Here is a 24,623-nt window from a genome sequence, read left to right on the forward strand (position 1 = left end):
AGACAGAGAAAAACAGTATGATGGGCAGATCAGATGCCAAAGCTGGGGGTAACAAAGGGCAAGGAGACTGGGGAACCCCATTTCCACAGTCTTAACCCTCACATGCTGTCAGATGGACATTGGGAACCTACTGGCATCGGAGGTGAGAAAAGAAGCACCCCCCCCAGCAGTGCCTGGTGCCAGAGGATAATGCCCCACCACTGCTGTGAGCTCTTTAGTTTACACAGAGACCCTCACCTCGTGCTGAGAATCARGGGGTGCCAAGTGCCAATGATCCATAGCCTCCACCTGCCTAATAGGATTAGTCCCAAAACCAAGAAAATTACCTGGGAAAAAAAACCCTCTGCAGTCAGAGACCAGTGACATTGGGCATACAGAACTTTGGAAATTGCTGCACAGAGACTATGCCATGCTAATTTGGACCCAGCACATGCCTGCCTCATGAAAAAAATCTGTAATCCCAGGAGCACCTGCAGTTTTTCTCCAGCAAGATCTCTGCCCTGCTCAGTCCTCAGGATGGCCCAGCTCACTAATATGCAGCATTAGTCATCATTTCTTTTCATCATCATTCAACTTGCTTCCCCATTCTCTTCTATCTTCCCCTTTATTTAGTATGCTCCATCCAACAATATCCATGCCRGCATGGATAACACTGGAAGTAACCTAATCTTCCTGTCCACCACTCTCTGACATGCCTGGCCWCACTTTTCTATGAGGCAGGGAAGTGCTTCCCTCCATGCAGCAGATGGGGGATGGAGGCTCAAGGAAGTAGAGACTTAATAAAGTCACAGAGAAAAGGATCAGGAAGCTGAACGTGGGTCTTTGACCATGGCTCCCAGGCTGAATCCCTCCCCCAAAGAAATCCTTTCTCTCTTCTGACCTGCAAGAACAAATTTTAATCTCTTGAAATTGTTTCTGGTGTTCATCTGTGGAGCTGGAATGCCTGGCAAGCACTGAATTCATTACATTCTTCASAGGATGACTGGAAGAAGGTTTTTCTGAACAGACATAGGAAAATGAATGAAGARAAAAACGAATTTGAATGTCTACTTCTTGTGAGTGCCCATCTCAAACTTGAAGGTCCCTGTTTTCCAGTCCACTTAGCCTGTGGAGCACAGGGGTATCCACAAAGGAGCTCGTCCTGCCCTGCTGGGAGCCCAGATCAGACCTCAGGTCTTGAGCTGGGCATCCAGCAAATGAGGAAAACAAACTTACCTGCCAGGTGAGAACATTTTAGCTTAAGACTCTACAATTGCACTGAGAAAGAAAAGAGTAGTAGAGGCAGGAACAAGATGCATTTCTCCAGGGCTGCATTTAACAGGCTTCACTGTAAGACTATTGTGATTTTCCTGCAATTACTAGTCTCATTCATRACACACTTTCCAATTTTAACAAATAAATAAAGTGGAAGTCCTATAGGCAAGAGTCTACTTTACACCACACTCCTGATCCATSCCCCAAACACACAGCATCTCTGTGCAGTGAATGAGGCAGGCATGGTCTGTTAAAAATATGTATGAGTCTTCAATTAGATATTGTATTGAAATACATATGTGTAACACGGACAAGGCTAAAGTGCAGAAAAATTTCTTACATTCTGTGTGCTAGATTTTACAGTTAACGAGGACTCTGACTGTAGGTTTGTTTTTGCTGCACTGTATTGGCTTGTGTGTCAGAGTCTGCAGCAGTATCTGATGTGTAACATGCACGTTGCACATGATCAAAGACTTGAGTGTCATCCTCTTGCCTAGAACAATGACTGCCTAAAGCAGCAGGAGCAGAAATTATCTAAAGGTAGAGTTAGACAAACCTCCTTCTCCCCTCTGGGGAGAGTAAGCCGTCCAGGTGAGCAAGGCAGGAGGGGAGAACAGTCTGCTTTGTGCTAGACGGGCAGAGAGCTCCACATAAAAGCAGAGGAGCTTTGTAGAAGCATGTCCTAACTCCCATCACTGGAGACTTAATGATGGTAATTCCCAAAGGATGATGCATGCTGACAGGCTTTGACACAAACTACCCCAGGATAATATTAATATGTATTAAAGGCTCAGGCAACTTTATTGGGACAGGCTTGATCAGTAACACATTTCAACAGAGCGTCTCTATCATCTGTCGGAACAAAAGTAAGGGAGGGAGAGAGAACACACGCACAACCTCACCTTGCTTTGGGAATGTTTTAGAAACAAACAAGGTTAGTCTGTGATGAATTGTACACTTGGCATAGCTCAGACATTGGGACCAAGAACCTCGGATGCTCCACCACAAATACGAATGTCACTGTGGAGCAGTTTATGTTGGAGTCTGTYTGCATGATCAGCATCCTTAACCCTCCAACATGGGGCCAGACATCTCCTGCACAGCCTTTCCCCGTGCACCTGGAAAATCTACCCCTTGGAAAGCAGAGGAGAGGTGCTTAGGAGGCAATTTGGGGGCTCTGCAGTCACAGCACTGGAGGAAGGGGGAGTGGAAGAAAGAACTGCGGAAGCCTTTGATCATGTGTAATGTTAATTCAAGTGTTACACATCAGAGACTTTGCCACAGTAACTAGCATATAAACAGGAGTCTAGTGTTAACAAGGAGGACTTACTGAATATGTGTGTACATTTCTGAGTTAAAGCAATTTCCCTATTCAACAATACATGACACAGTGGAAGGAGTTCAGAAATAAACCAGCCTAACATGCTTAGACCTTTAATGGAATTTAGCTTCTTAGAACTAATTAAATGTTACTTAAATGAAAAAAAAAAAAGTCCAAGTACTTGGGAAAGGTGCCAATTTGACAGCTCTGGAGAATGAAATAATCTAATCATCCCCAGAGCATGGGCAGCAGCAGGACAGGCTTCCCCTGCTAACATGCCTCAAACGTGACCTGGAAAGACTGCTGATAGAAATGGGGCGTACAATCTCTGTGGTCTAATGACTCCTTGCTTTTTTGCTGAGCCTGCTAAAACGGTTCCCGCTGAGTACCAGCTGCGGTGGTGATATGGACACCTGTCTGGTAGGAATGGCGCTGGGACCTGCCAAACTCCTGTCATCTGCTACCCCTCCACCAGAGCCCAGYGACTCTCAGCTCATTGCTCAGCCCGGGCAGCGGGGGTGAGAGACAGCAGCTCTCCAGCCTGTCCCACCTTGGACATGCTCCACTCCAGCCCACGACATGTAAACAGGAGGTACTGTGTTTAGTCTGCAGGTTTGGGCTCTCACTGCACCARATCTCAGGCTCAAGAGAAGTCAGTCTCTGGCTGCTGCAGATTTGAGGCCAGGATTTTTCAGGCTCTTATTTCTACCCTAAAATAGGGAAAAAGTGCACAGGAGGAAAAGCCCGCCATGTCTTCTCTCCTCCACAGTTCCTCCATTTACTTGTCTTTGCAACATGCCCCTGCACTGCAGTGATGTGTTTTCAGCCACCAATTCTCCTTGGAGCTCCTTAATGTGCCTGGGGTCCCAAGCGAGGGAGGAGGAAAATCCTCTCTGGGCCTTGCTGTGARAGCTTAGCAGGGCTTGCCAACTCAGCCAGCCCAGGCTGCAAGGGACTAAACCAAACACAGCTCGCCTCCTTGGAAGTTTTATGCACCACAACTTCTTTCGCTTCTGAAGCAAAGCCACATGAACCTCCCCCTCCCCTRCTCCCAACACCACAAGGGACGGCTGAGCACGGATCAAGCCTTCAACTGCATACTAAGCCAAGAGTCTCAGACACTCCCACACGTATCTCACAACCGGATGCTACTCCTGTTGTCCCAAGCTGCTTTTAGCTTCCCTTCCTCCCCCCTCCAGCCTGTCCTCCTTTGGACTCAACACAGGACAGGGCAGGGGCCAGCAGCAGAGCTGCTTATGTCAGACAAGAAGATCCAATACATTGAYCTTGTGTAGGATACAGTCAAGGGAACTTGCTTCTCCCTACCATCTGAGCCAGCAATTCTTCACCTTTCCATCCCACCTACTTCAAAAATCTTACACATTTTTCAGCACTAAAGTAACAGGGCAAGAAAACAGCCAGGTTCATAASGGTTAACATGTCTGAATGGTGACATAATTATTGCCATTCTTCACTGTGTAGAGGTTACCTGACTACTCTACACATCAATATATTTCAAGATGTGATGTAAATGCAAACAAACACTCATGTTTGGAGTTAACACAGTCACAAGATCCTGTGTATCATGTGTTGGCAAGCACAGGAACCAACAGCAAATGACCCACCCTTAAACCTGACTCTTTGCTRTTAATCATTACAGGAGCATTGCGCTTTCCAGTCAGAACAATCAAAGCATGCAGGCTCTTTGAAAATCCCTACACACGAGATGGTTCTGGCCGAGATCAGCTCCTTTACAAGTCATAGAGATTCCAAGGTATGATGTCCTCCAGACATACAAATGCGGGCTGCAGAATGCCTTGAAAACAAGTCATTGGAAGGATAACTACAACACTGCAATGCTGAAACAACCCTGTCTTCAAAATAGAAGGGGAGGCAGGAATGCACAGTTACAGTGAAGGCAGAGATATACTGCACACATAGTCCCTCAGAAATGGGCTTTTCTGCATAAACACATTCCCTCAAGCTTTTTTTTCTTTACAATATGCTTATAATCAAGAAGTTCAAGGGTAGAATAGTGCTACACTGTCAGATCATTAGTGCATCACTGCTCTAGGGCTCACCCTCAACTACAAGCGGACTGGGATTTTCCAGGGAAAATCCGTGACATCAAAAACACGTGGGTGCAAAAAATGTGTGGGTGCTTCAAGCTAMCATGAGCTTTTGTCAAAGAATCAATAGAAAAGAGCTAAAACGGAAAGGTCTTGCTCTCTGTGCTACTCTCCCCTTAGGGATGATGTCAAACTGAGATGTTGGCTCTGCAGGATCACAATCCCACAGCTTCCTAGCTATTCTGCCCTGGCTCCATTCTTGTTTAGGTCATTCCACTCTGCCTCCCCAAATTCCTTTCTGGAAGAAATCAAGAATAAATACAGCCTGTAAAGYGTTCACTGACTTCAGGAAATGGACACTCGTGTATTGTCAAATGATTTCTGATTTTCCAGTCAATTGTCAATTTTAGTTCTAATATAAATAGCAACATTTCACCCCCACTTTTTGAGGCCATAATTACTGCAAATATTGTGCAAGAGCTATGAGAGATATTACAGTGGAAAATACAGGTTTGTTACACTTTTAAACAACATAAGCCCTTAGCAAGRTAATTTTTAGGTTGCAGTAAAGGAGAAAAGGGGAAGAACAGGAAGCAGGCTTTCTCACTTGTAACCAAGGTCCATGTGCTGCATAGGGGTGCTCCTCTGTAGCAAAGGCTCCTTCTACTCCCGTTGATACAAACGTGATCGCTGTATCTCCTGTGATACTTTTATAGGTAAAGTGCCGTCCATGTAAGAGCCTTCCCCTGGGGAATTAAACACACGAGCATGAGCTGCAAGGGTGTGCACAGCATTCAACACAATGGAAATACATCACTATTGTTTCTGCCATCAGCATGGGAAACTACTTTGAAGRCAGCAAATATTAATTTTTCAGGAATATAAGAATGATTTGCTCCAAAAWGCAGGTCATAAGCTTCCTTCTGAGGCAGGGAGCTACCCTTCATCTCCCCCCTTAATCTCAGAGCTAGAATACATCTACAGAGCTAGAATACAACTAAATCCCACTTCAYGCCTACCCCCATGATGGGGTGCTGATGTGTGTAAAGGCAGGGGACTGCCAGTTTTCCAGTAAGATGGAAACTACAGAAGAGAATCCAAACTCTACATTATGTGGGAATGTGAAGATGAATTTCCAAGAAAGCTCCTTGCTGGGGCCAGACTTACCTACTGTGACAATACCTAGCAATCAACTGCACTGGTGCTTGACAAATGTCACCTATATTACTTAAGCAAATGTGGAGAAAATACACATATGTGATTATCTATGGTATCACTTCCCTTTTTTCATTCAGTGCAAGGGAAAATCATGGCTCTGGTATTTTGGCTCAGAGCATCTGTGACACACGTGTATGGTTTCTAACATGCAAGAGGGAAAATTTCAGGTAACATATTTAGTGCCTACCAGAGTCACAGTTGCTTGATGAGTTACTGCTGGTCAGATGAGCTGAGGTAACTCATCGAGACAGACTGTTCATTTGTGATGTAAAATAAAATATGTTTGCATTAGCTTTCCCATTGGTTTCTCAACAGGCACAGGCAAGTGTGCACCTGCTGCTGATAACTCTGATACTACCAACATGTAACTCATTATGCTRAAGTAACTCAGTCACCTACAATAATTTGTCTTGATCCAGCAGTGCATCTTTATCTTAAGGACTAGAACATTTGCACAGGTATTTTTAAAAATAATGTTGACTGAAATTGTGGAAAACTAGAAGGCAGTGATATGCACAGCCTGAACCTTCAAAAGACAATGTGTAGAGTATGCACACGATGTGTTGCTCCTTCAGTCATGTAAGTGAGATAATTTGTCTAACACCCACACTTGCATGCATAAACTGACTGGAAACAGGTTTTGCACAACCACTTACCCGAGTCCCTAAGTCAGAATGAATAACTTAGGGGATTTCTTTGACAGAGTATGTTAAGACATCCCTTCTTTACTACAGAGCTGCTAGCATTAGACTAATAAAAAAACCTCCTGTACTAACCATGTCCTGCTTCAGCACTCAAAAGGCACCGGAGGATGTAAAAAGAATTAGAAACAATCTTAGCATGATGATCACAGAATCATGCAAAGAATCATCTGTTTCTAATGTGTTTTGGCAAAATATCTAAGCTCTGGCCTTTACAGACCCATTGCATGCATGTCTGTAYGGTGAAACAATGCCACAAGGCAAAAGCAGCACATTAGCACAGGCTGGGGAGAAGGATGGCTTTGCTCACCTCAGACAGAGGGGGATGAGCGCTCCGGACTCCTGGTTAAATTTCAGGTGCACGCTCTCCAGCTGTCTCGTGCGGATCAGCTCGTGAGGAATGATGGCTGCTGAGCTCTCGCTTTCCAAACTGTCCTTACGGCTTCTAAGAGAAAAAATGCACATATTCAGGATCCCCGYACTGTGTGCTATTTTGACTGCAAATCTTGAAGGACATAGGAAAAAATTATTATGAAGACACATCTGAGTTTTCATCACTCCTGCAGACACAGCCTTTTTCAGACTGTGAGTCCCAGCAAGCAGCTCTTCACCTTGATTTGACAACCTAGGATCTGAATTGATGTCTACACATGGTGCATCCCTTCCCAATATTAAAAAAAAAATTCTGGAAAGAACTGAATGTCTCCAAAACTCCAAACACTATAAAATGGTTTGGAAGAATGACCAGGTCCTCTCTCCTGTGTTTGTTTTTCAAATTCTGCAGAAAAGAGTTGTCCAGTCCTTTGTGCCTTTTTTTGCACAGTTCAACTAAAAGGCTTTGAGAATCTCCTGCTTCCACCAGCATCGAGTGCAACAGCCACAAGACAGACTCTCCATGTGACAAGTAGGAGATCCACAGATTCTTTTCCCTTGTAAGTCGGGCTGCTTTAAGACAATGGCAGCTTTGCTTTCTTATTCATTCATTCTGCAAGACCAGCATATTCTGAAGCTACAACAAGGTTATGTTGCTACATGATTAGGAACTTTGCCAGACCAAATCCTCTAGATAATAAAACAATCTATCTCAAAATACTTGACCATAAACACTTTACATGTTCAAAGAGCATCAGCATGATCCCGTACTTGACAGTCTGGAGCAAAGAATAAAAGACAGGGTGGGTTATGACTTTTATGGATGACACGGACTGATGTGAAGTGTCTGATAARTGATTTATATTTTTGTCACCTGGCATTCCACATGAACTTAATAGAGCTAAGACTTTGTTAAGATAATTTCTACAGTACAGAATCACCAGAGGAGAGGGWCAGGGAAAGCAGGAGGGCACTGACATTCCTCATTGCAATGTGCCTCCATTGTGCCACATGGACCAAAAGCCAAACAAGGCTATCGAACTGTGGCTCCATTTGAGAACATTGTTAAAAAAAAGACTGGATCTTTCCTCCATCCCAGTTGAACTGTCTTTAATGTACATMTGGAAATGATTATAAAGACTCAGCTTCACCCTCATGAGCCAATATAGATGACACTTACACTTGATTTTACCTTTGAGTGCTGTCCTAAAACTATTCCTGTCAACCACAGACATAAGTAGTGCAGTTCAGTGTGAATTCCAGTGCAGATCAGCYTGCTGCTTCCTCCAGGTTATCTAGTCCCAGGTAAGCCCTACACTCATGCTGCTGAGCTGCCCACTCTGAAATAGCTAAACTCTGATATCTCATGGTCCAACATGCAAATACACTAAATGGCCAGGTCAGAGACAAGAAAAAAAAATGTATCAGTGCAGTTCAGCTCCTTGCAAGATAAAAACAGTAAAACATGTCCCATTTTCTGCTTTAGCAACACGCAAAGTTAATAAAGGATCCAGCAGGGACATGGTAGGTCAGGACACAGCTTWTGTACAGGGTGGGCTGATGGACTGACAGTCAGCAGAGTGTCAGTTTAGTGGGTTAACCCTGAAGCAAAGACACAACATGCTTTGTAGTCTATGTGTGGCACTTAAAGTTGTGTTTAATCTACTTCAGCAAACATTTTACAGCTCTTTCTAGGTGGGGTCTTCAAAGAGTGGAGCAGGCCAGCATTTTTCAGGCTGATTACCTGAGAAGTGCAGTTACAGTTGATTAATGATCAGTTGACCTTAAGCTAAGCTTTGTCTCAACTTCCTTATCAGATCTTATATACACAGTGAGCTGTGGGAAAGTCAGCCTGTGGTCTACAGCTTCCAATCATTCATTTATCAGCCCCTACCAAAAGGGTCAGCCATTAGCAAYGCATGATTTTCAAGCAAGCCATAAACTTGCACTCCTAAATGCAGTTCCAGAGTTGATGCACAGTGGAGTGGATCAGGAATTTTACAGAAATGTTACTGCTACAGACAAGAGACTGTGGCCTGCTCATCTGTCTAAATGTGCTGGGCATGGGGACATCCCAGAACAGCCTCCCAGGYAATCCATGGTGTAGATTTGTGCTTCAGCAGGACACAGAGATGCAGGACAGCTCCCCATACCCCTGGGCTACAAATCCCTCCAAGATGGAAGATGGGTTTTTAGGTTTCCACCATACTAGCCAGTACAGCTGCGAGCACAATGGGGCTGCAGTCCGGAGGGGAAACAGCCTCCGGTTGTTAATGCAATAATAGGAATGACGACAGTATTCTGGAGGCAAGGGGCAAAGCTTTCTGAGTCTTATTAAAACCAGCAAATGCTGTTTGTCATTACATGCTCAAGAGAAGATGTTGACTAATGTATAACCATCAAACGGAACTGTCATGACTTTAGGGCTGTCAATAATTATGACTTCACATTAATAAGTAACCAGCCCTTCTGTCAAAAAGGTGAAGCAAAATGGTAGTTAATACTTTGAATGACACGAAAGGACTAATCCTTTTGACATAATTTTTCCAAAATACTCATACTCTGTGTCTCTTGTTTCCCTTCAGAGGATCTCACACAATTTCAGGTATTTAAAATTAAGGGTGAAACTGCAAGAGCAGAAACCAAATAACCTTCTGTCTAAGCTAGACCTTTCTAAACAAGAATTGTGTTTTGTGGACTGCATGTATCACATCAGSAGGCCACAGTGCCATCACTTTCAGATTTGGAAAAATGTCACATGACATGGGGACTCAGAAAGACTCATTAAAATTCTCTTTGGGATTGGAAATCCTTGTGCTGACCCTTCAAAAGGGTGATAGCCCAGATGAAGGGTCAGCAGGACCTCTAGGTTGTTATTTAAAAAGCTCATGTCCTAACACACATTGACATCCACAGCTTGTAGTTTTCAGACTCAGAAAAAAAAAGTAGAAAACGTTTGCTTTCTAACACTAACATCCCTAGTTTTACGACTGTCAGTTACCCGTAAGTCTTTGCTTCCTCCACCCCATCACCAAATAAATCAGCAGCAAAAGTCAGTGGAGTTTTACTTGTTATGACTAAGATCTAGCTGACTATCACGCAAAATGTTGCAAACTTTGTCTATTCCAGATTTAATACTTCGTCCAACCCCCACAAAAAAAWTCATGYTTCTCAGTGTCCAGAAAAAACAAGTCTGCAAAAGCCAGGGCTGCTGCATTAGGAAAAGCAGCAGATTTAAATGGAAGCAGCATGCCGGAAATGCCCCAGTTTAAAGACTGCACATCTAGTGTTTTGTGAAACTGGAGGGGAGTTGGAGGAGATTAAAGCGCATTTCCCTCTGATTGGGAGCTTGTGGGAGGTGTAAACGTGGGCAGTTGTCAGATTAATTCTTTAGATGATTACATTCTTTTTGTTTCTTTAAAGCTGTTTGTAGTTGGGTTTGATGTCTCCTGTTCTGGGCAAGTGTATTGCTGCAGTTACCAAGGTGACTTTAGCTGACTTTCAACTATTTTTTCCAGCTTTGGTTTCTACCAGTAGTCTGCTTCTGGGTGGAGGAGAGAGGGAGGAAATTATGTTTGTTGTTTTTTTGTTAAGCCTCATGAATGCTGATTAACATGAACTTAACCAAAGCCATATTTGATTTTTTTTCTYTTTTTCTGAGAAAGAGAGGGTGGTCAAGCCATTGCAAAGGTGTCCAATGTGGCTTGCTGCTTCCCCAGATCTGTCAAAAAGGGGAAACAGCYTGAGGAGCTCCATGTCCCAGTGTGCTGTGCTCCTTGATGTGAGAAGGCCACACGCTGGAACTCGTAGCCTCCCGGGGGCCCTCTCTTTGTATTAAAGATGATGGTGGCTGCAACCTGCTTAATTTGATGCCAATTAGCAGCAGCCCATGGGGATCCTGGAAAATCGCCAATGCAATCACTGGGTTGCACAAAGTTTGGATGTCCCCTGCTTATAAGTCATGTTTATAGCAACCCCTTCTCAAGCAACCAGTGGCAGTTAYTTTATGAGACTCAAGAATAACCAGGTTGATCAGATTAAGAAAGGTTTATTTATTCTTGCATTTGTGTTTCACTTTATGGATCTGTCAAGGAAGGAAGAAGTCTCAGTTCCTCTCCAAGCTCTGTTGCTGATCTGGAGCAATAATTTTGCTGCATTTCCAARCTACCCTCCCAGGTATGAAATCACAAAGGACATGCTGCTGGAAGCTGGCCATAGCAGGGGCTCTTTGCAGGAGTGGGTGCCCACTGTCTCCCTGAAGTTAGTTCTGTCATTGCTCCTTGCTCCCTCCATATAAAATTCAGTACTGTGAGTTAGCAAATGCAAACCATCAGTGCAAGCTTACACAGCTGGGAGAGAAAGGTCGGGCCACTTTTCCTTTCTGCCCCTCCTGCCCCCGCCCCATTCCACCCCCACCCCCCCTTCTTCCCTTTCCAACCGTAGCTATTTCAAACGTCCTCACTCTCTCATGAAGATATGGTCAAAGATCATTTAAGTGCCAACAATCTTCCAGTCTCGTTCCCACAGTTTCCCCTGAAGGGCAAACCAGCAGCTGTGGGAAAGAGCCCTAAGCACCTTAGCACACAGAGTTACAGCAGCAGCTGCCAGGAAAGCACAGAGGCAAGTGCAGAACTGGGGAGGACAAGATTACACAGCTCCTGCCGTGGTCACACCAAAACAAGGCTACCTCGAGTGCTCAGACCTGGGTGCTCCTCAGCCTGGTTAAACAGGATGGTGACGATGTCTGGGTGCATTTCCTGGCATGGAAGGACTGCTAGGACAATGCCAGTAGCAACAATCTTCTTGCCACTCACATATCCCTTTGGAAAGCTGCATAATAACTACTCTCAGAGCTTGCAGGGGCCAGACTGTTCCAAGACCTGCAGCTGAACTGGAATTGAGAGATTTAGGCTGTGCCATTGGCACCCTGTAGACTCATGAGCGAAGTCAAACAACTCCTTTATGCTTCAGGTTCCTGTCTGTAAAACTGAGACGTTTTTCCACGTAGGGATGTTGCAAGGATTAAGTCAATGTTTGCAAAGCACTTTTGGATTCTTAGATGGGGGAGAGCTATGCAGGAGTGCAAATTATTAGCATGGTGACTGCTTTGGACTTTTACTGACACTGGTTTTCCAGACATTYACTTTTCTAGTTTGCAATCTTGTCACCCAGCACTCAGCCTCATGCTGAGAGACACTCCCTAAAGTATATTGCCTCCCCCCATTCAGCATTCCTGACTCAACCAGGACACCACTGAATGGCGACCCGATGAGAGAGCATGCCTAAATAAGCAGGACTGGATTGGAAACTTACTGCTTAGTGGTTGCAGAATCAGAAAGCCTAGCCAGAACCAGACAGCTTCAGAGAATGCTGAAATGCTCCCCTTTATGTAAAGTTTGCCTCCAAGAACTGAAGACAGGAAACCAGCTACAAAGGCAACAGTTCCTCTCCGCCCAAGTAAAGCAGAATGAAAACCCAGTCCAACTAGGAGAAGCAAAGCTCGGACTCGCYTCCAAGTAATCCTACATTTTGGTGTTACCGACAGAGCTTCCTCAGAAATGCTGCTCAGATAGAGCTTGTTAATGTGCATTAACCCAATGCTGCTCACTGACAGGAGAAGTCCACGTGCCCTATTTACCAAGTCAGAGGAACTACAGGGGCAGTGGACTCCAGCCCTGGAAACAGTGCCACTATTACTCATGTGCTCCAAACCAGGCATGCCATGTGACAGTCTGGGGTTATCCCAAGAGGAATTCTGGAGTGACACAACTCCTCCCTCTTGCCACGAGGGAAGGGCAACCCCAGTGATGCTCAGGGTGCAGTGCTCCAGCAGGTCACTGCCAGGACAGTCCTGCCAGCCCCACCTGCCGGAGCGTTGTTCCCTACTCTGTTTGCCAGGAGCCTGCCTTCATTTCCCTGCACAGCTGGAAACTGTTCAGGCCTGGATGGAATTAGCACATGGCTACAGGGCTACCGTATGTTCAGGTTTCCCTAGACTCAACCTGTYTTTCTGCCTAGAAATTGAATGCAGATGGGATTTGAGGTCTCTGTAGGTCCCTGGACAAATGACCASCATACATAAGGGACCAGCATAAGCACAGCTACCTGGGAAATCCCAGASAGAAGTATGAGAGTCAGGCATGCTGAACCACACTACTTGATCTTTCTTGAGAAGGGGCGCAGTAATAAACAGCAGACACGATGGAAAAGCCTTATCAAAGTAATACAGCCTTGGGAGACCCTTTTCTATCACTCAAACTTCATGTTCAGACACTGGGGTGTGCGTGGGCAGTACCTGAATTCTGGCACAATGAAATGCAACAATWACAGATAATTTTAGCTTCAACACATGCAGTAATGCAGTGTGCTAGCACTAGGTTTCTACTCCATGCCTCAGCTCACAGTAGAACAGTCTGAGTCAGCCAAGAGGCAGRAAAACATCTATTTCAGCAATGCTGCATGATCAAGGGGACCCTTGAGGGGTGGAAAAGGTCAAGAATTCCCCTATCCCAGTGCTGGCTCTCAGTGTACAACGGTGGCAAATTAACTCTGCTGTCCTAATGTGTAACACGGAGATACGACTCACCTACCGCACAGGAGAGCACAGAGCTAATTACCAGAGACAACCAAAGACTCAGCCCCACAAATTATTGCATCAAGAAATTAAATAGTGATCAAAGCAAGACTCCACAAGTGYCACTGAACTTTGACATCTGGAGCTTCCAGCCCACCGAGGCCTTGACAGCAGCAGTGTTTAGTCTGACATTTAAACATCCCCTATGGGTTACAGTTCTCTGCATCCAACAAGAGTCAATCTGCACGATTCAGGAGACTGGGAGCCTTGCCCTTCTGCCTGTCTCAGCAGCACCTACTAAGCTGATGGATCCTAAAAAACAAATAATGCGCCACTGAAAAGCACATTGGTATTCATACTCTTCATGTTTTTCCAAGTGGTAATTGAGAGTATTCAGATACCTATAGTCAAAATGATTAGTCATGTTTCCAAAGATTAATTTACATGTTCTTTTGTTAATACATACGAACTGATTTAATGGCTGCTTATGAACTGAGCCAACAGTCATTTTGAGAAACAGATGTCCGATGCAGTTTTAAGCTTTAAGTGTGCTTTTATTCATATCCTTAGGAGAAAAAGGGCTACACAGTCTACAGTAATAACACTAATGAATCAAAGTACTACAGCTGCCCAACAGGGTTTTGACAGAAACCAGCTTTTTCCCAAAGGAACTTTTTTTTAGGACTCTGGGACTGTGAACAACTGGTAATATACATGCTTAACATGTAAGTATGTGCTTTGCTGGAGCCAAAATACTGAATCAAGCCCTATCTGCAACTAAACAATGTGAGGCTTTTGCATAAGCACTGAAAACTGTAACTATACAAAGACTGGGAAATCTATATGGAATCTGGATCCTCTACATTTTATACAATTAAATATTCAAAAGTTTGAGTGTTTCTGATATTATTTGTGATGCTGAATGCAGAACAGGTTGTCTGCTTTAAACCTTGCTAGATTATTGTGTGTGGGTGGCAGGGTTAGGATAAAAGAAAGGGAAGAAAGCTACTAGGAAAGCAGTTGGTGGTTGCAAATCCATGGTAAATAAACAGCACATTCCTCTTCTACACAAAGCCTTTAGAGTCTGTATCGGACTTTAACATCCCAATATCAGTTGGATGCAAATTTGACAGCCTGGGGTTCTGCAGTGCTCCCTATGGAAAGCAGATTTGAAACAATCTKCCATGTCCCAACAGGGCGTTTGTGTCAAGTTCCTAAAGAACTTCTATGGCACCAGTTATTACAGGACCCTTGCAAAGAGCCATGGGTTTGATATTTTATGATCTGGTGTGTACAGTGCAGGATATGATTACACACAAGCCTGCTTCCCATCAGCCAGCACCTTGTAATCATTAACATATTTATCCTTGTGCCTCAAGAAGATGACATTGTTACTAGTCCCATTTTATMGATTCAGAACTGAAGCTCAATAGCTAAATGACTTGCTTTTGATTACATAAGATTTACAGTGAAGGACAGACCTAAGTACCAGCCTTACCAGGCCCAAGCAATGCAAGCAARGCTTGCACCAGAAGGACTAGATCTATGTGCAGAATTGTCCTTTATCTCAGGTGCTCAGAAGTCCTATGAAACAGTTATACCTGCACTGGGTTTGTGCCTTTCATGTTTCAGCTTTTACCCCTGTAGGTACTTGGAGGGACCATGGATGTAGATACATTACTGCATGCAAAAGCTGAGCTCCTGAATGACATTCTTGTGCAGCAGTTGGAGATGAGAGTCTCTATATCGCRCTCTTGTACTTACTGAACATTGAGCAATTTTGCTCAAATGCATGAGACATGTTGAGACAGTGTATCAAGGAAGGCAGAGACATTAACATGATTTTCCTCTTCTGCTTCATCTATATCACACTGTTCTGGAAAATATGTTGACTGATCAGTTTTAGCCACAGTGAGGGCAATCATCAGGTCTGMGTTAAGTACTGGTTACTCAGAGGTTGTGAGTAAACACTGCTTTTCAGCACAAACCACCCCTTTTGGTACGGTCAATGCATTGAACAAATCCCATCACATTTGCTGCATGGAGACGAGAAACAACTGCACAAGGAGAAAAGAGACCTTTCCCAAACTGCTCTCAAAACAGCCAGTAAGATGGAGGAAAAAGTATTAGGACACAYTGCTGTTTTACGATGAGATGTCCCCTATCCCTGCGATAGTATCACCACAGTAACACGGCTGATAGCTGTCATTCTKAACTGATGTGCTCATGGAGAAACAGGCTACAGATCAGTTTCCCCAGTGGTAACCACAGACCTCAGGGAAATGTATCGGCCTCCTAGGAGGCAAACACTGGGAACCARCCATTCCTACTGCTCAGGCTTCAAGCAGGGTGGGTGTGCAGCTGCTGCAATTAAGAGACATTTGCAATAAAGAGCACTGCCACAGATATAAGGCTCTGATTTTGACCTGCCTTCCTCTGTCTCAGAACAGTTAAAAACCCAGGTAAATATTTGTGTGCYTCATCTTAGACCTCTGCTAACCTTTCACCACTCCGTCTCAAGCGTATCTCTGTTTATCTCACCCTGAATAACGTAAAGCTGTCTTATCTAAGCAACAACTGCCTCCCAGCATTAAGGCTTTCCCATCAGCTGCCTCCTTGACCTGACGTGCACCCAAAATGTTTCTGGACACCCCCAGCTACTGCGGACTCAGAGCTTACATTGGGCATGCAGATGCATGCAAGAGCCCAGCATCTGTGAGAAATCCTGCCCAGTACTTTTGAGCCCTCCAAGGCTGGGTGTGATTTGTGCAAATCACATGGTATAATTTCATATTTTTTTTCATTGGGGCCAGCAGGACCAACCAGTGGTCCAATGTGATCAACCTTCAGGCAGGGAAATACTACTCAAAATCTGAGTCAGATCAGAATTTGACTCCATATAATAATATGGTAAAAGTATGATGATTCCTAAAGCAATAATAAGGTCCCTTGAAACTTTTTTTTATATAAGAACCTGTACATCACATTACATATTAGTAAAAGGCATCAGCAACTGACACACCATACTGCCCCCAAAGGATTAGACAACTCACAAACATTCAAATATTAGGCAAATCAAAAGTCACCCACAAAATGGAGCAAGAAAGAAAAACAACAAGAAATATTTTTCTCATGGAATGTTTGAATCAAGAATGAAACAGGAATTAAAACAGAGCAGGGTATTGTCCCTGTCTGGCACTACAGGAAAGTGCTGATTTCATGATCTTTACTCTTGAAAGCAGAAGACACAGATGTTCATCAGAGACTAAGAAACCAAAGGAAATACCAAGATGAAAGAGTGCAGCAAAGGTGAATGTCTTTCTGTATCATTTAGATGAAAACATTAAAATTGATGGGAAGACACTTAACYAGCACTTGAAGTCTAAGAGGGGAAAGGGAGAAACCCAGAAAGACAGAAGTGCAGATATTACAGATGGCTTGAAACCACAGGTAATTTCCAATAGATTCACTGGAGTCAATAGTTACAAGAGATATCTACAGGCTCACATAGCTCCACTTAAATCACCTGTTAGACTGCTGGTATTAGAGACCTGGGTGTTATTGGCATATAATTACAGACAGARCCTGCCTGTTTAAGCATGCCAAGATCAAAGTCATTTAAAAAGGAAAAAAAAGSTCAACATTTTAACCAAAAGGTTTGTAATTATGAGCTTGAAAACATATCAGCAGTCACCTACACTCAGAGCCACCTAGCTCTGGATGCCATAGCACTTTTCACCACAGTACTTTTTACAGGGATCAGTCCAGTCTGAATTCAAACACTGTAGACCATGAACAACAGGTTTTACAGAACAGAGCCACTCTGCATTAGCAAGGTTTGACCAAAACCCTACTAAAAAGCTGCCCTCCTGAGTACTAATCCATTAATCCAACCTGAACAACTCTTCTTCATCCTTGCACTTTGCAAGTATTCACTGCCAGTTTTCCTGTCCCCTTGCCAACTTTTTTCCCACCCAGCTTTAACTTWGTTTTCTGTGCTGAGCTCTTTAGCCTCCCTCTGCCACCACCTGAATGTGCAGGGTGAAACTCACGGTGCTCGGTCGAGGTTCAGCCCATTCTGTCTTTGTGCATTGATTGGAGGTAGGACAGGTTTGCTGTTAATCTCAAGCCCTCTCCGCAAAGTCTCCCTGATTTGCTCTGTATCTGCAAAGAGAATTATTTTAACATGATTTAGAATCCCCAGAAACAACCCAGACACAAGAAGATATCAGGTGTGTTTCATCTGAACTCTACCCCTTCAGAAAGAAAAGGAGAAATGTTATGGGGTAACACTTAACTCTACTTCCTGCATTTCCTTAGGAGCTATTTCACTTTATAAAGTTAGCTTGAATTCCCTTTGTTTGGGCTTCATTGTTATGTCAGGCAAGGAGAGCTGGAATCTTTGTTACTGAGTCCTCCTGATGAAGTAATTCTGAGTAGTTTTGTAAATTTTCATAAATGAGGTGTTTGTTGGTTCTGTAACTCTCACAGAACCTCCTGACACTTCCAAGCCTTTGTACTGGAAATCATTTTTCCCATTAGGCATAACAGGAATTCATTCCTTTACCAAACAAATGTATGAAGTTTTCCAAGATTTTTGCAATTGGCTTTGGAGATCTGTTGATTAATTTACAACAAGATTCACAAAGGAAGTGATTTTTATGCAGGGCAACCTTTAGCCTCAAGCTCACATCTGAAAATAAGCTGCAAATCATGCAGTTCAGATGCAGTCTTTTTACTTCTGCCTTTTTCTGAAATGTCTACTGGCCAAATACTTTCAATAAGAAGCTTTCCTGCCTTTCATAGAAGTTTCCTCATCTTTTTTTGAGAAATGTGAGAATTAGGTAGAGAAAAAAACCCCAAATTATTTCAAAATCTTCTGAAGGATGTACGAATTTCCCCATGCATATCTGTCTTTGGCTTTTCGCTTCAAGACTGAGGCAAAACAGCCTTTTTAGATCCAGTGCAGTTCAAAATATTTGCACAGAAGCCAGAAGAAACTCTATAWGTGTTTAAATAATTTTTACCATGGATTAAAGAACAAGTAAGATGCCATTCCTGTGGAAACCATTGTTAATTCCAGGAAATCTCAAGCCCTTGAACTTCATGTTGCTTCACCYATTTGAAAGSTAATATGCATAATTTCAAGCCTGTGTAATGGCTATGACATCTGTACCCTGAGATGGCGTCTYACTGCAAAGGGGAACTCCATGGGTTTTTATTTCTTCTTTCCAGAGTTTTGTATTTGCATGAATTTCTTGAGTTCAGCTGCAGCAATGTGCAATGTCAGTCTGACTTGCCACCCAAGAAGGGACAATGTTAATAAGGAAACACAGCCTGGGAAAATACAATTGCTTCACATTGCAGGTGTTTACAGTCCTCATTTCACTAGGTGCTCAGTTTAACTTTGCAGATTCAGATTACAATTTGCCWAAAAATGGAAAGAAACGTTTGGACAAAACAACACCGGGATCTCTTTTTCTCTCTCCTGCCTTCCTCAGAGAGGCTCCACCGAGACCCRTGTGGCTCCCAAGACACACTGAGGCTCCCAAGGCTGTGGTGTTTGTCATGAACTCGAAGATGCTGTGTGACTCAGTGCACTGCCCAGACCACCACAACAGGAGCTGAAAGGCCACGGCAGTGACTTGGCCCAGGACCTCTTACCTTTGCCAGAGAGCCGCCGAGGCTGGGTCCCGATGCAAATGCTCCTGCTGTCTTCATCATCCTCTGGGGGCCGGCTCAGGTCATCCCAGGCACATTTGGCACTCACTCCACTCAGGTTTGAGCCATCTGTCTCAATCCCTTTGTCAACTCTCTCCTGCTTGAAAAGATCCAAAACACCAAGACTTTTTTTGGGCATGGCTTAAGCCTGAGTTGGAACCCACCACAGTGCAGCCCAACTTTCAACAGCTCCTGCAGATCCCCCTTTGTGGACAATTTCCACTCTCTGGCCCCTATGCTTTGCTGTGCCAGCAAACAGCAACTGCACATTGAGTCAAATCAGGGAGCCACTCTGAACTAAACAAACCTTTTCCACTACAGGTTGGTCTGAAATCCCACCCTGTCCCCACTGTTTCACTACGTGGCCCTGGCAGGCACAAAGCAGGCAGAGAGAAAGATGGAAATCAGTGACCTGGTGTTCAGGGTTGCTTCCTTCCGTGTTAGCACTGATTTACATCAAATTGATGAATTTAAGACACAAAGCACAGCTTGGCAATTGATCTATTAAATGTCAATGATAACAAACCCCTGAATAAYTAAAGCTCTTTTTCCARYCTTACCAAAAAGCCTACAATGAAAACAGCTCACAGYGAGACTCATCATTCACAAGGCTTCTACATTCACAAACCACCCTGACAATCCCTGTTTTCCAATATGCTGAAGTGTCCCATAAAGGACAAACATGCAAGTTTGGACGTGCAAGGAGACACAGGTCTGTTCCCATGTCAAAGCTTTTGTACAGCTTTCTCTATTGGCAAATAAACAAACTCTCTCCCTTGCAAGCTGGACTTTCCAAGCACGTAACGAGCGTTTGGGTCTCGGCAGGTATCACACAGCAACCATAAGCACCTGCTGATGCTCTCAGGCATCAGGCATTTTCTCAAGGATATGTGCATCTGCTGCCAGCAAGACTGCCCTAAGCTACAGCCAGAACTTCCACAGGAAGTTCCACCTGCTAGGACACGGGTATCAGTCTGAATTTCCACCTGTGACCCACAAGGGGGTAATGTTGAGCTGAACAAACTGCGCTACACAGAGGAAGGGCTCTCACCGCTGGCACCTATTCCTTGGCACAGAATCAGCTGGGCTCACTTGCCCCTTTTCTGAAGAGGTGTGGCCTTTAGTACTGCTCAGTGGCTCCAGCAAGATCTGCATCTCTCWGCAGACATCTGGGTCACCTCAAACCGCAGGAAGTCCCAAGAAACTTCGAAGATTTGAGGAGAGAGCAGAGTGGTGGGAGAGGATCTGTCCACTCCATGTAAATACCCTCAGGTTTGACATGGCCTCTGAAGACGAGAGACTGTGCGAACATTCTGCTCTTTCCAAAATCTGTCTGCTAAGAAACAGTTTCCAGACTAAACCCACCAAAGTCCCTCCCCTTGCCCAGCTGTGCATGCTGCACCCCGGGAAGAGCATTGCCTGTTCTTGTGACCATTGAAGAGAGGATTTGAGCAGCTCAAAGATAAGCACAAGCATTCAGGGTGTGGTTGCACAGCGGTTTAAGTTGATGTAATTTGCAGTGACTGCAGTCCCACCCTCCTCCGTGTGCTCCTATCCCTTCCCTTGAGCCAACTCCTTTTTTTATTTTTCATCTGGATCACCTCCCAAAACCCGCTCTTTGGCCCAAAAGTTGAGGAAGGAGCCTGTGGCTGAGGGCAGGACCAGAGCAGTCTTGACTTAGGCATTCAAGAGACTGCTTTTCTTCTGTCTCTCTCTCCTTGTTGGGACCTTCCTCCAGCGTCAGGGAAAACTGCCTTCTTGAAAACGTAATAGGAAAATCTGAGAAATAATAAATCTGCTGAGATTTTCTTTTGTTTTATCCTAAACATAAAATTAGTTGTGTCGCCCAGAAATAGAAGTTGTGGAAAAACAAAGAAAAATACATCCGTTCCTACATATGCAGACAATACTCTAAGTGGGATTTGGCACATGGCTCCTTTGAGAGCTCTCCACACTGTTCTCTGAGGACCCAAATCAGCTGGTGTGGGGAGGTGTAACTTGTCAGCGAAGTTATTTTTTATCCCAGTCATTGGGGAAGCATGGGAGAGCCACCAAACCTGCCCTCGAGCAGGAAGAAGAAGAGCCCAGGGGGCTGTGAGGCTGTGGTGGGATCTGCTCCCCCATCCCTGCAGCCAGGGCCCCCCTCCCAGCCAGGCCCTGCGGACAAAGCACAGAGCCTCCGGGAGGGGGAAGGACTCTCATCTGCAGCTCAGCTGGCTTGCAGAGCACTTCCTCAGGGGAAGAAGTGCTGCTCTGTTGGCATCCCTTGGAGATCAAGGGGAGCTGATGGAAACGAGCTGGCTTAAGGCAGCCTAATTTGCATGCCTGTTTCATAACGYTTGCAAGTATTGATGTTAAAGGGGGAAAAGTCCAAAAAAACCCAACCAGTTTAGACTCACAGATCTGGCAATGCATAGTTCTACTCCACCTTTAGCCAGCAAGGATTTGCCTGGACTGAAGGGCTGTTCTTCCTCCCTTGAAAGGGCAGCTTGAACAGGAGGYTGGAGGAGCCCAGGGCAAAGGAGGTTCAGCTCTTTCCTTCCTCAAAGAAAGGATGTTTCTGTCCCATTTTCCTCTCAGCATGTGGGAGGGATGCTCTGAGGCTCTTATAAGTCATTGATCCCTTTTYAAACGAGCCAGAGCACTGCAGTGTGACCCGCAGAGCAGCAACCACAACTCAGGAAATTCAAATCAGCTTTATTTTCTTCTGAGATATCTGCTAAACAGAAGCAAAGCACTGAGAATCAGCACAGAACTGGGGACCAAGAGGGATTGTTTGACAGTGCTGCCAGGGAAATCTGAATGGCCTACAGGGAAGCCTGGCTGAACAGAAAACAACCAGCGTTGCCACAGCGTTAATTGCCGACATCCTGGGATGACATCTTAGCTGGGATCCATTCTCAGCAACTCTGAACAGAAAGTACAGCTGCTGCTGCCAGGGCTGGGTTTAGGCCTCAACCAATTCCCACAAGAGACAATGCAGCCTCCAAACAAGCTCTGCCTGCTTCCCAGGCAGACAACATGCTTGCTGGCTCTGGGGAAAGTTGTCCAGTTTCTCTGCCTGCTCCCTCCCACCTCTCTTCCACTGCTGCCTTTCTGGTCTCACACACCCTGTACCAATACCAAGAAAACGACACTTTATCCTTTCCCCAYTAATTAGAGCAGGAGGCACATGGCAGGGCTGAAGCCAGCCTGGCACAGCCTTGCTCTCTGCACTCAGCAGAGGCTYTTTGTGGGACCCAGGGGCAGGTTTTGCTCTAGGAATCCCCGGGGGTTGTGGCAGCAGAGCTGGAGGGAGGTGTGCACACACACACCTGTCCATATGCGCTTCTCCGAGGGCAAGAGAGAACAGACACAGGAATGTGTTCAATGTGAGGAAGTCCGGAAGGGCCACAGACGTAGCAGCTTTCAGCAGCAGGACACACTGGGGAGGCAGAGGTACTCTTTTATTTGCCTTAACTTGCCTTGGCTGACTCAGATTCCAGTAARCTGAGCTCTTTTTCATTTACAGTAAATTGAAGAAAACCCTGTTATCATTAGGAATCACCAGCGTGCAGACAACAGAAACACCACCAGAAGGGGAGAGGGCAAAGTTCTGGAGGGCCTAAAAACTTTATGGGACTTTCAGTTGTATTAGCTCTCACATTGTAGAACATTTGTGGAACATTTTTTTTGTTTCTCAGACTGGGGTTATTTTAGATGAACAAATCCTTAAAACCAGTAAAAGTAGAATTTGGTTTTGTTCTTAAGCTTTCAAAGTAAAAGTTGCTGTGAAGCAACTGAGTGTAATCAGATGCAGACATGCAGACCATGAGCAAATGCTTGTACAAAAYATGCACATTTGCACGTGCCCTACCAGGCTGAGCCATGAGCTCTCTGTTAAAGGCAAGCACTTCAGATTCACTGAAACACRGCCAGCACCACACTGGATTTGCTGGGGACTGATGTATTCCAGCTCTGCTGAAGGGATTGCAGAACTGTCTCCCAAATGCATGGATCAGAAGACGTCCACAGCACAGTAACCCCTCCATAGAGGTCCTATTCTTATCTTTAAATTTCAGAAATTCAATTAAACTCTGAAGAAGAAGGTTTACTATATCTTCCTGCATGGATTATTAGTAACTGCATGTGATAYTTTTGGGTTCCCATTATTTCTCAGTCCACATAAACGACTTGGCCTCAAGTGACATCCTACAGGAATGAGATACACTRTCACATTTGCTGTTTGATTTTGAGTTTTCTGCATTTTTTATCTCCTTATGCTTGCATATAAAAGAAAGGAGGAATTTCCTGGTATACCATKTCTAAATCTTGTATTGTTCTATGTCTTTCATCTTTGTTTTACCTCCTTTTAAAACATACAGTCCAAATTTTACCAATTTGTCTCAAATAGGAGATTCTGATTTCCTGGTCTCCCTTCTCTAACTTTCTTCCTAGAGCTGCCATTCACCTGGGGCTGGACATGTACCCTCTTGAACCACCTCTGAGAGTGCAAGGAGTTTCTAAGACTTTTCCAGGATTATTGCAAACATTGAGAACATCCAAGCACCTTCACAGAAAATAACAGAACTGTTGTGTAACATTGAAACAATTCTCCTTGGCTACTACAAGAGACATGACATTTTATAAACTAAAGACATACTTGCAGATGTGGGTCAATCTCGAATATGGTCTCTCCTCTTCTCATGTCTGTTATCAACCAGGGGCCTCCAGCTCTACAAAGAAAGACAGGGAATGAACCAAACGAGCCCTTTAGTTAGAACTCCCCAGCAAGGTCCTCAGAGTGGACCTGGACTGGAAAGAAGCACAAGATAAGAGTCTGACATAAGCCTATAAACCCCTCTATGCTGTGTATACATCCCATAGCATGCATTTGCTCTTTACATTTTCTGAATAAATAAATAATAAAAGCCCTCCTTGACCTAGCAGTTAATCTGCTCTGTGTCTGGCACCACCCAGATGTGCAGAGCAGTCAGGGTTGACACASGCTGTTATCCCCTGTGCAGGCCCCCTTGCTCACATAAGACTGAGATGGGTTTTAATCTTAAATGAAACTAACTGGGACAGAGAAGTCCAGTGTAGCCTGGGTCAGAGAAAGATGGGTAATGCATGGAGTCAAGATTTATTCCTCTATTACATATCTAAGAATAGAGCAGGGTCCCAGTGGGATTGCACTTTTTGCCAAGATTGGCAGTCATGTTCAGTACCACGAGAGCTTATTGCTCTGATAAATACTATCACAACAGACATTTTGCTCAGTTGGTACTTAATGGCCAAGTACTCAGATGGTTCAGGGAAATCTTTGTTATCATTAGCAATAAAAGCTGCATGGCTCAAGGTGTTTCCCAACAAAGGTGATAGAAAACAGATTACTGTGAAGATGAAATACTCAG

At 44.4% G+C, this 24,623-nt stretch overlaps 1 protein-coding gene across 3 annotated transcripts in view; it reads right to left on the reverse strand.

The window, feature by feature from the left end:
- SUFU (SUFU negative regulator of hedgehog signaling) overlaps positions 1-24,623 on the reverse strand; it is an 89,484-nt gene that overhangs the window by 17,305 nt on the left and 47,556 nt on the right. For 2 of the 3 annotated variants that reach the window (XM_057379792.1, XM_057379813.1), the window contains exons 6-10: positions 23,873-23,945; positions 19,174-19,330; positions 17,562-17,673; positions 6,874-7,008; positions 5,252-5,390 (exon numbers count right to left, since the gene is read on the reverse strand). In XM_057379792.1, the coding sequence (XP_057235775.1) occupies positions 5,252-5,390; positions 6,874-7,008; positions 17,562-17,673; positions 19,174-19,330; positions 23,873-23,945 (616 nt within the window). The remainder of the gene's footprint in view (positions 1-5,251; positions 5,391-6,873; positions 7,009-17,561; positions 17,674-19,173; positions 19,331-23,872; positions 23,946-24,623) is intronic. The other variant, XM_057379802.1, reaches the window with a different exon arrangement.

The sequence above is a fragment of the Malurus melanocephalus genome, unplaced genomic scaffold (assembly GCF_030028575.1).
Source record: "Malurus melanocephalus ecotype Western Australia unplaced genomic scaffold, MMel_1.1 scaffold_12, whole genome shotgun sequence".
NCBI lineage: Eukaryota > Metazoa > Chordata > Aves > Passeriformes > Maluridae > Malurus > Malurus melanocephalus.